The sequence below is a fragment of the Stegostoma tigrinum genome, chromosome 36 (genome assembly GCF_030684315.1).
Source record: "Stegostoma tigrinum isolate sSteTig4 chromosome 36, sSteTig4.hap1, whole genome shotgun sequence".
NCBI lineage: Eukaryota > Metazoa > Chordata > Chondrichthyes > Orectolobiformes > Stegostomatidae > Stegostoma > Stegostoma tigrinum.
The window spans coordinates 18,938,349-18,952,245 of record NC_081389.1 but is presented as its reverse complement, the minus strand read 5'-3'; the positions used below and the strand labels follow the sequence as shown (position 1 = coordinate 18,952,245).

The 13,897-nt window shown below is 44.7% G+C and overlaps 1 protein-coding gene across 1 annotated transcript in view; it reads right to left on the bottom strand.

The window, feature by feature from the left end:
- The window catches only part of scamp2 (secretory carrier membrane protein 2), a 40,633-nt gene extending 30,009 nt beyond the window's left edge, over positions 1–10,624 (bottom strand). Inside the window, exon 1 of the mRNA XM_048520617.2 lies at positions 10,423–10,624. Coding sequence (XP_048376574.1) covers positions 10,423–10,479 — 57 coding nt within the window. The 5' untranslated portion in view covers positions 10,480–10,624. The remainder of the gene's footprint in view (positions 1–10,422) is intronic.
- Positions 10,625–13,897: the final 3,273 nt, after the last annotated feature.

Here is a 13,897-nt window from a genome sequence, read left to right as displayed (position 1 = left end):
TTGGCAGTTAGAAAGGCAAACGCAACATTATCATTCATTTCAAGAGGGCTAAAACAAATCGCAGAGATACTGTTGAGGCTGTTTAAGGCCCTGGTCACATTTGGAATATTGACAGGAGTTTTGAGCCTCATACCTAAGGATGGATGTGCTGGCCTGCAGGGGGTTCAGTGGAGGATTATAAGAATGATCCCAGGGATGAAGGGCTCATCATACAAGGAATGGTTGAGGACTTTTGGGTCTATACTCAGTTTAAAAAGGATGAGGAAGGATCTGATTGCAACTTACAGAACATTGAAAAGCCTGAGAGTGAATGCGGAGAAGTTGTTTCCAGAGTAGGAGTGGCAAGGACCAAGGGCACAACCTCAGAATGAAGGGTTGATCCTTGAGAACTGAGACCAGGAGGAATTTCTTCAGTCAACAGGTTGCCAATTGGTGGAACTCGCCACAGAGGCCAAGTCATTGAGTGTCTTGGAGCAGGAGATTGGGAAACATAGCAGCTATGATCAAACGGCGGAGAAAACTGTATATGCTGAACTGTCCAATTCAAGTTCTCTCTCTTATGGTCTCATTGTGGATATAACCTGCACCAGGAGGTGTAATGATGCATCTCATTTAAGTTTACTGAAAGCCAATCTATACAGCATTATTAAATTTGAACTGTTACAAAATGCACTTCTCCAAATTTCATAAACAAAGAATGTTTTAACCAAAAATTACTGCTCCTCACTTCCACAATAACTTATTTTTAAACCAATAGAGCATTTTAATGACTATTTACTTTAGAATAAAAGGGAGATAGTGGAAAACAGAACATGTAATATTATATAGTTCCTGGCAAAGTATTTTACTTTCTCAGTTTATTCAAAAATTAGGCTCAGTAAATGCATCAGTTTGGCACTAGGCCACAGAGATGACAGCAGAGACAGATTGCCTAATTCAGCGCAGAACAAGTACAGAACCTGAACTGCAGACTTCAATACCACTCATCTGGATGTGGGTGTGGGAAAGGCAGGGCGAGAAAGAGAACAAGGAACAAAATACAGGAAAAAAAAAAGTTGATTGAATTTCAAGCAACTTTTGGTTGTCAGTCACGACTTGAGTTGCCCATGCCTAAATTGGTCACCATAATTCTCTACTCAGATTCTTGTGAAAAATAGGGAAATAGTCACAGAGCAAGAACGTAACAGTTCTGTGATAAAACTCTCAAACTGCTTACCCAAACAGTCTTGGCAAACATTTGTTTATATCAGTTCTGCATAGCAAAACTTAATATTTTACATTGGAAAAAAAAGACAGCAGAGGTCAATTGCCACTATACCTGAAATCATATCTCCACACCTGGGTTCAGTCAGCACAAAAAAAAACCAAAGACTATATTCTCCGTGCAGTAGAGGTGCTTTGAGATTCTTGTGTTATGAAAATGGCTATATAAATGCAAATTTTGCCTTGTTTGCTAGAAGACAGTAAAGTTACCCTGTGTCACATTAAAGTGATGAAATTTTTACTCATTTAGTGGAGTCACAATTTGATGATTGCTCTTCTATAAATAAGAATGGAGAACAAGATGTTCATCACGGTCAGTGAGGAACTGAGTAAAATGTACTTGAGATATACAAGGGCCTCCTGGGATGTTCTGAACAAAAAAGAATATCTAAGCAGATTGCAACATTGTGAAGGCATCAGCCATAGCACTAGTTGAAATGATTAAGACATGGAATTAAACTGGTCTAAGTTGTATTCACCAAATAACTTGCAGTGAAACTGTCACAAATTTATTTGGAAATTAAGCAAAATTTACCAAAGCTGAATCAGAAAGAATCTGAAAAATATACCTGGTCTCATTTGCCACAATTTGAAATACAAAAACACAGACTTTTGACTGCTGATAGGGGATTTGTTCAGGAACTCAATATGGAAGCTTAGGAAACATGCAACTAAACCAAAAAGGAACACATGAGTGCAGTGTAGATTCAAATAAGTTGGTAAAATTAAACAAATTGTATCAGATTATCATTTTCGTAGAGAATCTGTTGAATTAACAATTCATCGCTTCCACATAAATGAATTTGTTCTGTTTCCCCACCATTTTCAATCTTGGCTAGTCTATCCATTTATTTTTTAAAACAGTTGCTTAAGTAAACTGAACATTATCATGTCATACTGGTCCAAGCCAGTAATGTCAAATTGTTGCCTCTCCATCTCTGGGTTGGCCTCTCACATTCCACCCTTCCTAGCTTGTACTCAGCCAGATTTCTGCTGGTTGCACTTGGATCAAATTCTTTTCCCTCATCGCTTGCTGATTTACACTGGCTCTTGGTTTGGAAAGACTATTTCAATTCTCATCATTTCCTTGATTCTACCTGCCACTCCTCCAAATTCCATCTTTATAGCTTCCTCCAGCCCGAGAACCCTTCACAACTTTTCTGTTCTACAAATTCGACCTCAAAGCAGTTAAAATCAGCAAAGTGTTCATCATCAGTAGTTTGTCTTTTATTAAAAAAAATTAGGATCACGGGTAAGTCACTTAGTTCAAGTTTGCTGTCCCATGAAATGGAGTTGGCCATCTCACCACATTGCTATTTACTCCAGCAACCCATTTTTGAAGGGAGTTCTCAAATATTAGCTGTACTTCAGCCCCAGACATCTGATGTGAGGAGGTGCAGACAAGTCAGAGGGCGTTCTCATGGGTCTATTCCTGCACCTGAACAAGTTGGCCTTAATGGGTCCAGGCAGCAAACTGCAGAAGGGGTCACGGATCCTACAGTTTGTCCCTCTTTTGCAGAGATGTCCATGCTTGGGTGTCCCTGGATAGGGAGCATGCGGTTTTCAACAGTAGTACAAATAAGACCTTTCGAGACTGGTGGGTGTCACAAGGGATGGAGGTGCATCATCACTCCAGAAAATATGATTTTAATCTTAAGTTTCCATTTCCTTACACAAGAGTTGGTAATTTTTTTCTTGCAACAGCACTCCACTGGGGGGGTTGCTTAATATTTTCTGACTTTGCCTTTAAAAATTATAGGGAGGTTTTCTCATTTAAATAGCCGTTTTCATAACAACAACCTCAAAGCACCTCAATATTGCACTGAGAATATTATCTTTGATTTTTGTGCTAATTGAACCCAGGTGTGGAGGTATAATTTCAGGTATAGTGGCAATTGCCCTCTATCTTATCTCAGTATAAAATATTAAGTTTTGCCATGCAGAATTGAAACAGGTGTTTGCCAAGACTGTTCGGGTAGACAGTCCATGTGATTTTTGTCACAGAACTGTTATGTTCTTGCACTGTTAATGTTTCCCTCTATTCATCACAAAAATTTGAACACAGAATTATGGTCAGACATAATGGGAACTGCAGATGCTGGAGAATCCGAGATAAAGTGTGGAGCTGGATGAACACAGCAGGCCAAGCAGCATCTTAGGAGCACAAAAGCTGACGTTTCGGGCCTAGACCCTTCATCAGAAGAGGGCGTTGGGGAGAGGGTTCTGAAATAAATGGGGAGACATATCAAAGATGGATAGAGGAGAAGACAGGTGGAGAGGAGACAGATAGGTTTAAGGGGCGGGGATGGGGCCTGGAGAGGTGATTGTAGGTGGCGAGGTAGAGACAGAGGGGTTAGGTCAGTCTGGGGAGGATGGAGAGGTCAAGGGGGCAGGATGAGGTTAGTAGGTAGGAAATGGGGGTGCGGCTTGAGGTGAGAGAGGAGGGAATAGGAGAGAGGAAGAACAGGTTAGAGGCAGGGATTGAGCTGGGCTGGTTTTGGGATGCAGTGGGGGGGGGAGGGGAGATTTTGAAGCTTGTGAAATCCACATTGATACCATTGGGCTGCAGGGTTCTAAAGTGGAATACGAGCTGCTGTTCCTGCAACCTTCGGGTGGCATCGTTGTGGCACTGCAGGAGGCCCAGGATGGATGTGTCATCTAAGGAATGGGAGGGGGAGTTGAAATGATTCGCGACTGGGAGGTGCAGTTGTTTATTGTGAACCAAGCGTAGGTATTCTGCAAAGCAGCCCCCAAGCCTCCGCTTGATTTCCCCGATGTAGAGGTAGCCACAATGGGTACAGCAGATGCAGTATACCACATTGGAAGATGTGCAGGTGAATATCTGCTTGATGTGGAAAAATTCTCTTGGGGCAGGGGAGGGGGGTGAGGGACCAGGAATGGGGACAAGTGTAGCACTTCCTGGTGTGGTGGGGTTGGAGAGGAGTGTGGAGCGGACAAGGGAGTCATGGGGAGAGTGGCCCCTCTGGAAAGCAGACAAGGGTGGGGATGGAAAAATGTCGTTAGTAGTGGGGTCAGATTGTAGATAGTGGATGTGTCGGAGGATGATGTGTTGGATCCAGGAGGTTGGAGGGGTGGTACGTGAGGACGAGGGGGAGCCACGTGGAGGCTTGGGGACCGCTTTGCAGAACACCTCCGCTCGGTTCGCAGTAAAAAAACTGCACCTCCCAGTCGCAACCATTTCAACTGCCCCTCACATTCCTTAGACAACATGTCCATCCCGGGCCTCCTGCAGTGCCACAATGATGCCACCCAAAGGTTGCAGGAACAGCAACTCATATTCCGCTTGGGAACCCTGCAGCCCAATGGTATCAATGTGGACTTCTCAAGCTTCAAAATCTCCCCTTCCCCCACTGCATCCCAAAACCAGCCCAGCTCGATCCCACTCTTCTAACCTGTTCTTCCTCTCACCTATCCCCTCCTCCCACCTCAGGCCGCACCTCCATTTCCTACCTACTAACCTCATTCTGCCCCCTTGACCTGTTCGTCCTCCCCAGACTGAACTATCCCCTCCCTACTTCCCCATCTACACTCACCTCTACAGGCCCCATCCCCACCCCTTAAACGTGCCTGTCTCGTCTCCACTTATCTTCTCCTCTATCCATCTTCAATCTGCTTCCCCCTCTCTCCCTATCCCCTTTTTCTGATGAAGGGTCTAGGCCTGAAACATTAGCTTTTGTGCTCCTAAGACGCTGCTTGGCCTGCTGTGTTCATCCAGCTCCACACTTTGTTATCACAGAATTATGGTGACCAGTTTAATCAGAGGCAATTTAATGGGGACAGTGCTGACAGCACTTAGAGTTTAAAACAATAGGCTTTTCACTCAAAGGAAAGTTATTCTAAATCTGTCTTACAAGTGAACAATTACTTTGTCTTTATCAAGTTCTGGAGAAGGGTATTCCAAGACTGACAACTGTCAGTCCCAAATGGCAGTCTAAAATGGTCTCTGACTCAAACTATGTCCACTACTTTTGCTTTCTACCACAAGGTGAAACAGCATTGTGACATTCAATAGCTTCATCATGGGGGTTCCCTACTATTCCATCCTGGGAGTTATCTGAACTGGGCTAACCCCAAATACTCTGACTATAGGAAAAGTCAGAGGTTAAGAAACCAGCAAGTAACCCTTCTCTTCACTGTCAACGCCTACCTGCCATCTACAGAATACTGGTCAGGACTGTGCTGGAGTAATCCCACTTGCTCGGATGAGTGCAGCTCAAGCAACACTCGAAGCCTGACACCATCCAGGAAACATCAACCCACTGGAATGACACAGTCACAAGTGGTCATTCCTTCTGCTGCTACTGAGCATCAGTGGCATGTACCAGCGACAAGTAATACCACAGAAACATTCCAAACTGATGATCAAATATTCCCTTTAAGCTGCACAGCTGCCTGAAGGTTCCGCAGATGCCAGCCAACGTGCTGAAACAATAGCTTTTGCTTGCAGAAGTCGGTGCCAGGCTCAGACCTGAGGTCCACGCAGAGTATATAAAAGGGGGAAGCAATAGCTCACAGCCACACCCACCGACAAAGACAAGGGCACCTGAAGTGTGGAAACATCATCCCTCCAAGCCACTCATCATTGTGACTTCATTGTGTCACCAGGTCAAAATTCTGGAACTCTAATATTATTGTTAGTCTGCCTACACCAAGTGTAAAACAGAATTTCAAGGCAGCAATTTACCACCACCTAATCAACAGCAACCAGAAGTAGGCAATAAGTGCTCAGCCACTGACACCCACATTCCATGAATGAACAAAACAAATATTCCTGTCAACATCCACCCTGCCAAGCCCTCTGAAGATCTTATCAGTCTTCAGCTGCCTATGGCGTGGACTTGAATTCCCTCCTTAAGTTCCTCCACAGCTTTATCTTTCACGTGCTCCTCTGTATGCAATTCTGACAATTTCTTGAAAGTTGTGTCCTAACCGAAAGTGTATTAATAAAACAAAACACATGATCAGTAATTATAACAAGTACCCATCAAGATGAAACCATTTTGTGGCTCTGCATTGCTCAAAAACAACTGGTTTATCATCAGTTCATGTGTAGCTTTCATTTATAAAAATAGTTTTACTCAATTAGTCAATTATATATGTTTACATAATAAAACATCCCATCATGTTCAGCCAGCCTCTATTTCCAATAGTCTACTTTAGGCTGTTTGCTCTAAACTGTTTGTTCCTATTTACAATATTCAACACAAGGCAGCAAGCTTTTCCTCCCAGAAATAGTATTATACTGGAATGCTATAGTTTTATGATAAATTTGACATTGACAGCCTACTGCCCAAATTGAAGTGACAAGTGTTTGTTTAATTCCACAGCACAAAGCCAGATATTTTAGCTGATGGAAGGCAACAAACATAAAACATTAACTATTTCTCTTTCTGTAGATGTAGTGTGGCTACAAAGCAATTTCCTTTTGTTTTTCATTTAATAGCTCACCTCCTTCAAATCTAAACTTATTTTTCCATAATTATTTCTGAACAGAATATTCTATCTTTGGCCAAACTATTCCAGAATCTGAAGCTTGCAACAGTAATCTTTGACAGGCAATCTACCTCTAGACATCAGTTTTAAGCTTCCACCAAAACTTAAGTGACCTATGCTCTAATTGCAACAGGTCAATTGTTCAGCTGCGCAAAAGCCAAGATAACAAACTAGTTCTTCCACTTTTTATTAATGAAGCAAAAGTAGACCATTCAGCCCCTTGAGCTTGCTCCATCATTCAACAAGGTCATGGCTGATCCTTCATTGTTTCAAATTCCACCCTGTCATCTAACACATCCACCCCACATCTTCTTGTCTAATAAGAATCTATTCACCCATCTCAAGACTATTTATTAACCCTGCTTCTATCACCTTCTGAGGCAGAGTGCACCAAAGTCGCATAACCCTCAAAACAAAAATTCTCCTCACCACTGTCGTTAAAAGGTGATGTCTAATTTCAAAACAGTGCCTAGTTCTGGATTATCATACAAAAATGAAACAGCCCTTCACATCAACCTTGTCAAGACCATTCAGAATCTTCAATCAAGTCATTCCCCATTCCTTTAAACTTTCACAGAAACAAGCTTAGCCTGTGTAAAGCATCGTCAGACAACCTACCGATTCCAGGTATTAAATTGAACTGGCTCTGAATATCCCTGTCAGCTTTTTATGTCTTTTTAAAAAAAGTGACAAAAACTGCACATAGCATTCAAAACATGGTCTCACCAATACCTTATTTAACCGAAGCATTCCATCCTTATTTTTATGTTCAATTCCTGTCAAAGGATAGTATCCTCCAGCAAGAAATAATTTGCAAATATTCTGCTGCATCTTAGAAACCAAAAGCTCAAAAATGTGAGGAAATTACAACTAACTCAAGAGGCTGGAAGTCTCTCCTGTTTTAAAATGTTCTTATTACACTGCCCCACAATGTAAGTATAGATGTTAACATATTAAAAATAAAAACGTATTCAGAGGATCAAAGAGATCAGAAAGTGTCACGGTTTAAGAAAAAGACGGGCTGACCATGTCATTAACAGCCACAAATTACACATCCAGTTCATTTCTCAGGGGATGATCTTGAAAAGCAGGTTATGCAAAACTTGGTTTGACCACATTTGGTACTGTGAACTGTTCTGCTCTCAAATTTTATACAAACGATGTGGTAGTCCTAGGGAAGGTGTAAAAAATAGACAAACTGACAAGGACAATACTTCAAATTCCTCAGTTATTCTAAAACATTACACTAAATATTGCGGCTTTTTGGTCTCGCGAGACAACTAATTATTATTCATGCAGGTGACAGAATAGAATTCTTTAAAAGTTTAATGGGGCATACAGAAGTGCTTTCATGTTGGGTAAGAGTCTAAAATTAGAGGTTTCAATATTTGACTAAAAATGCAATCAGGAATTTGGGACAAGCTCCTATAAAAACGAGTGGTTAGAATATGGAAAAGCTACCAATTAAGTCCGAGACAAACAGATGCACTCAAGAAAAATCTAAACATTTACAGGAGAGAAAATACAGAAGGCTCCAAGACAAAGCTGCCTATGTGATCACAACCCATGGATTACCATCAACATTTACTCCCTACAACATCAATACACTGTGGCAGCAGTGGGCTGCATCTACTACAGCAATTTGAGAAGGCTCTTCCTTCAGCACTTTCCAAACACTCCTCCTACAAATTAAAAACATGACAGTAGGTACATGGAAACACCAACAAGCCACAGCAAATTCAGACTTGGAGCTTATGTACTTCCTCCCTTATTGTCACTGTACCTTAAATCTGGAAGAGCCTCCCGAAATGCATTTTAGGTTTACCCACAAAAAAAAGGACTAATGCGGTTCAAGGCAATTCAGCATGACTTACTTGGGGATAAGCAACAAATACTTCTTTGCCAGTGATGCCAACATCACAAGAGGCAAGTCAAATGATGGCATATATAGACTGGATTACTTGCAGATAGGGTTCTAGCTGGATGTCTTTACCCAAGTACTCGTAACAGAGGTGCCAGAGTTGCACTGTGGTGGTTAACTGACAAAGGAGCACTGCTCCAAAAGCTTGCAATTTCAAATAAAACTGTTGGACAACAACCTGGTGTTGTGTAACTTCTGACCAAGTGCTCTGCAAAACGCACACAACTGGAAATATAAACAAGTGGGTCTGAAGTAATATAAAACTGATGCTTGAGGTGTGCCTGTGTAGATTAGCTCTGGATCTTAAAAGTAGGTTATTTTAAACCTGCATTGAACCTTTGTTAGACCACATTTACACTACACTGCTCTTCACACTTCAAAAATGATACAGTGCTACAGCCAGTACAAAAAAAAAGAAATTGTTAAGAATGCAGTTATAATGCTTTTGGTATTCTTTCAAGGATAGTTTCTGAAATGAAAGTATAGAAATAACTGAGATGGGTGTCAGCCACAGCTTGTTGTGCAATCTTTGCTAAGGAGTGAGCTGCACCTGCTCCCAGCCAAACCCCAGTCTGGCAAAAATCACTGAAAAACTTGTAAAATATTTTACCAGGTAACACTGCAGCAGTCTCACAATATCTCAGGTAGTATTATATAGAGTCGGGGGGGGGGGGGGGGCGCACCCATTTAAGACTGAGGAGGAATGTATACTTTCAGAGACAAGTGATTTGGAATTCTTCAGCACAGGAGGCTGTCATTAAGCATATTCAAGAAGACTTTTAATCAGTAAGGGAGTCAAACTCTGAAGAAAGGTCACTGCACTCGAAACATTAACCGTGTTTCTCTCTCCACAAATACTCCCAGACGTACTGGGTTTCTCCACTACTTCCTACCCATGTTTGTAAAGGGGATCGAGGGCAATGAGGGGAAAAGGCGAGGACATGAAATTGAGGAATGTCAGCTCAGCCCTGATCTCGTCGAATGGCGGTGCACATAACTGAACGGCTTACTTCTGCTCACGTCTTCAGATAAATAACTCGAGACGAGAAAGGAGAGGGTTATGCTAAACCCGTACTGATCACATTTCGTGATAATAAAATGTGAGGCTGGATGAACACAGCAGGCCAAGCAGCATCTCAGGAGCTTTTGTGCTCCTGAGATGCTGCTTGGCCTGCTGTGTTCATCCAGCCTCACATTTTATTATCTTGGAATTCTCCAGCATCTGCAGTTCCCATTATCTCTGATCACATTTCGTGTCGCGAACGGATCTCGTCTCCAGATTACAAAAAGTGATAAAACGACACTGGAGGTGGTGGTGAAAAACAAAAACAGAAACAAAACCGACGTGAATAATGACTATAATGCTTCAGGACATCCTGTCAGGGGAGTATTTGGAATAATAAGCAGTAGCTTTTATGTGATGGGTGTGGGCAACGGCTGCTGCGTTTTCCAGCGACTTGCGGTGAAGAGGCAGAGAAGGCAACAAAAAGGTGCGGCAGCAACCGAACGCGCTGGAGCCCTCCGACTTTCCCCCGCCCCCGCCCCCGCTGACTGGGCGTGGAAAGCAGGCACGAGCTCCTTGATTGGTCGGACACCACGTCAATCAGCCGCCCAGCAGGTTCGGTCGACTCAGGATTGCGCCTCGACGCTCCGCTGCCCAGCGAAAACCGCCCCGGAAAAAAAATTGTTTACTCTTACGCACCAGCACCAAATTACAAACTTACCTGAAAGGGATTGATATCCACCGGATCCGCGAACGGATTAGCGTCGAATTCCGACATCGTTTCCGATTCTCTTAACGTATCACCTCCTCCCCTCACAGACACAGACGTCAGAAAAGTTAACGAACTGCTTCACCCTCCACCTACCCTCCACCCGCGGCCTCCTCCTCCACCCGCCAGCCTCTCACGCTCGCACCCTTCTGCCGAGTGGAACCGCGCACGCGCGAATAACTCACTCGCCGTTGCCGGCCAACCGGTGTCTTCTATTGTGATGTCACAAAGGAGGTCCCCCGCCCTCCCCGCCGACGTCACCCGGAACCTCCTGCCCAGTGCGTCACACCGGGCAGGGTTTTGGGACCAAGTTGCAGTTCGGGCGATCCAGATTTCTTTGGGGCAATGGGTTAAAGAATTTTTCTTTTTGCCTAGCCCACTCCCACCCTTTCTATTCCGTGCAAAGTCTTGCAGGTTGCTGGAAATGTGCAATTGTAAGGAAACCGAACACGCTGAAGAACTTGCCATCTGCGGCTCGACTTAAACTGGGACAACAACAAACCTGTAATTCTCCAAAGCAAAGAACTGCAGATGCTGGTTCGCTTTTTTCAGGCCCATATGAATTTTCCTGCAGCACTCAACTTTGAAGAAAAAGCTGTCAATGGAAATAATAATGCTGAGTCGTCTCTGAGGTTCCAAGTTACCGTAAGCGGTGTGATCAGACTCAATCTGTTGCTGCACCTTATACACTCAACCCGTGCCTCAAGCGAAATACAGCAGATGAATCTATAGTAAATGCTGTAGATGTAAATGATGCAGCATCTAAAAGGACTTCAGCCATTGAAGATGGTGGCTCAGCAATTATCAAGGGCCTTACAACTTCTTTCACCGAGAGGGTCGTGAAATACAGGAACTCACTGTCCAGAAGTGTGGCAGAGATAGGAAATCTCAGGCCCGTTTCTATCTCCTTCTCAAAATCCACAAACCTGCCTGCCTTGGTCGACCCATTGTCTCAGCCTGTTCCTGCCCCACCGAACTCATCTCCACATATCTGGACTCCATTTTCTCCCCTTTGGTCCAGGAACTCCATACCTACGTACTTGACACCACCCACGCCCACCACCTCCTCCAGAACTTCCAATGCCCTGGCCCCCAACACCTCATTTTCACCATGGACGTCCAGTCCCTAGGCACCTGTATTCCTCATACAGATGGCCTCAAGGCCCTTTGCTTCTTCCTGTCCCGCAGGCCCGACCAATCCCCCGACACCCTCATCCACCTAGCCGAACTCGTCCTCACCCTCAACAACTTCTCTTTCGATTCCTCCCACTTCCTACAGACAAAGGGGGTGGCCATGGGTACCCGCATGGGCCCAAGCTATGCCTGCCTCTTTGCAGGTTATGTGGAACAGTCCCTCTTCTGCACCTACACAAGTCCCAAACCCCACCTCTTCCTCCGATACATTGATGACTGTATCGGTGCCGCCTCTCGGGAGCAAGAGGAGCTCAAACAGTTCATCCACTTCACCAACACCTTCCACCCCAACCTCAAGTTCACCTGGGCCATCTCCCACACATCCCTCACCTTCCTGGACCTCTCTGTCTCTATCTCAGGTAACCAGCTAGAAACTGATGTCCATTTCAAGCCCACTGACTCCCACAGCTACCTAGAATACACCTCCTCCCACCCACCCTCCTGCAAAAATTCCACCCCCTATTCCTAATTCCTCCACCTCCGCCGCATCTGCTCCCAGGATAAGGCATTCCACTCCCGCACATCCCAGATGTCCAGATTCTTCAAGGAACGCAACTTTCCCCCGAAGCGGTCGAGAACGCCCTTGACCGCGTCTCCCGCATTTCCCGCAACACATCCCTCACACCCCGCCCCCGCCACAACTGCCCCAAGAGGATCCCCCTCGTTCTTACATACCACCCCACCAACCTTCGGATACAACGCATCATCCTCCGACACTTCCGCCATCTACAATCTGACCCCACCACCCAAGCCATTTTTCCATCCCCACCCTTGTCTGCCTTCCGGAGAGACCACTCTCTCTGTGACTCCCTTGTCCGCTCCACACTCCCCTCCAACCCCACCACACCAGGCACCTTCCCTTGCAACCGCAGGAAATGCTACACTTGCCCCCACACCTCCTCCCTCACCCCCATCCCAGGCCCCAAGATGACTTTCCATATTAAGCAGATATTCTGCACATCTGCCAATGTGATATACTGTATCCATTGTACCCGGTGTGGCTTCCACTACATTGGGGAAACAAGTGGAGGCTTGGGGACCGCTTTGCAGAACACCTCCGCTCAGTTCGCAATAAACAACTGCACCTCCCAGTCGCGAACCATTTTAACTCCCCCTCCCATTCTTTAGATGACATGTCCATCCTGGGCCTCCTGCAGTGCCACAATGATGCCACCCGAAGGTTGCAGGAACAGCAACTCATATTCCGCTTGGGAACCCTGCAGCCCAATGGTATCAATGTGGACTTCACATGCTTCAAAATCTCCCCTTCCCCCACTGCATCCCAAAACCAGCCCAGCTCTTCCCCTCCCCCCCACTGCATCCCAAAACCAGCCCAGCCTGTCTCCGCTTCCCTAACCTGTTCTTCCTCTCACCCATCCCTTCCTCCCACCTCAAGCCGCACCTCCATTTCCTACCTACTACCTCATCCCGCCTCTTTGACCTGTCCGTCTTCCCTGGACTGACCTATCCCCTCCCTACCTCCCCACCTATACTCTCCTCTCCACCTATCTTCTCTCCATCTTCGGTCCACCTCCCCCTCTCTCCCTATTTATTCCAGAATCCTCTCCCCATCTCCCTCTCTGATGAAGGATCTAGGCCCGAAACGTCAGCTTTTGTGCTCCTGAGATGCTGCTTGGCCTGCTGTGTTCATCCAGCTTCACACTTTGTTATCTTGGATACTCCAGCATCTGCAGTTCCCATTATCACTGACATTTAAGAACTCTTCAGATCAACACTTAAATGCCATAACATACAAGGCCACTGCTGGAAATAGTATTAGAATAGATGTTTATTGGCTGGTACAGAAAAGATGGGCTGAAAGGCCTCTCTCCATGCTGTAAAAACTGTTATACTATCACTGTTTAAAGACTTTATCTTTAAATTCTCAGGTGGTCAGACGATTGTGGAGACTAGCCACAATCCTGAGTTTGAGCACACAACCCAAGCAGATACACAAAATTACAGAACTTTACAGCACTACAGATGAGCAGTAACAGACCATTTGGCCTGTCATTTCTGCTTCACCTTTCAACATGCTAAGACCATAATGCATAAAAGCACAATAGGCCATTCAGTCCATCAAGTCTTCTCCACCATTCAATGAAACTGACTGATCTGATAATCCTCAACTTCACTATCTTGTCTTTTCTCCATAACATTTCATTCCCTTAAACATTAGAAATCTTTTGTAGCTTTGAAAAATCTTGACAACTCAGCCTCAACGGCTCTGAGG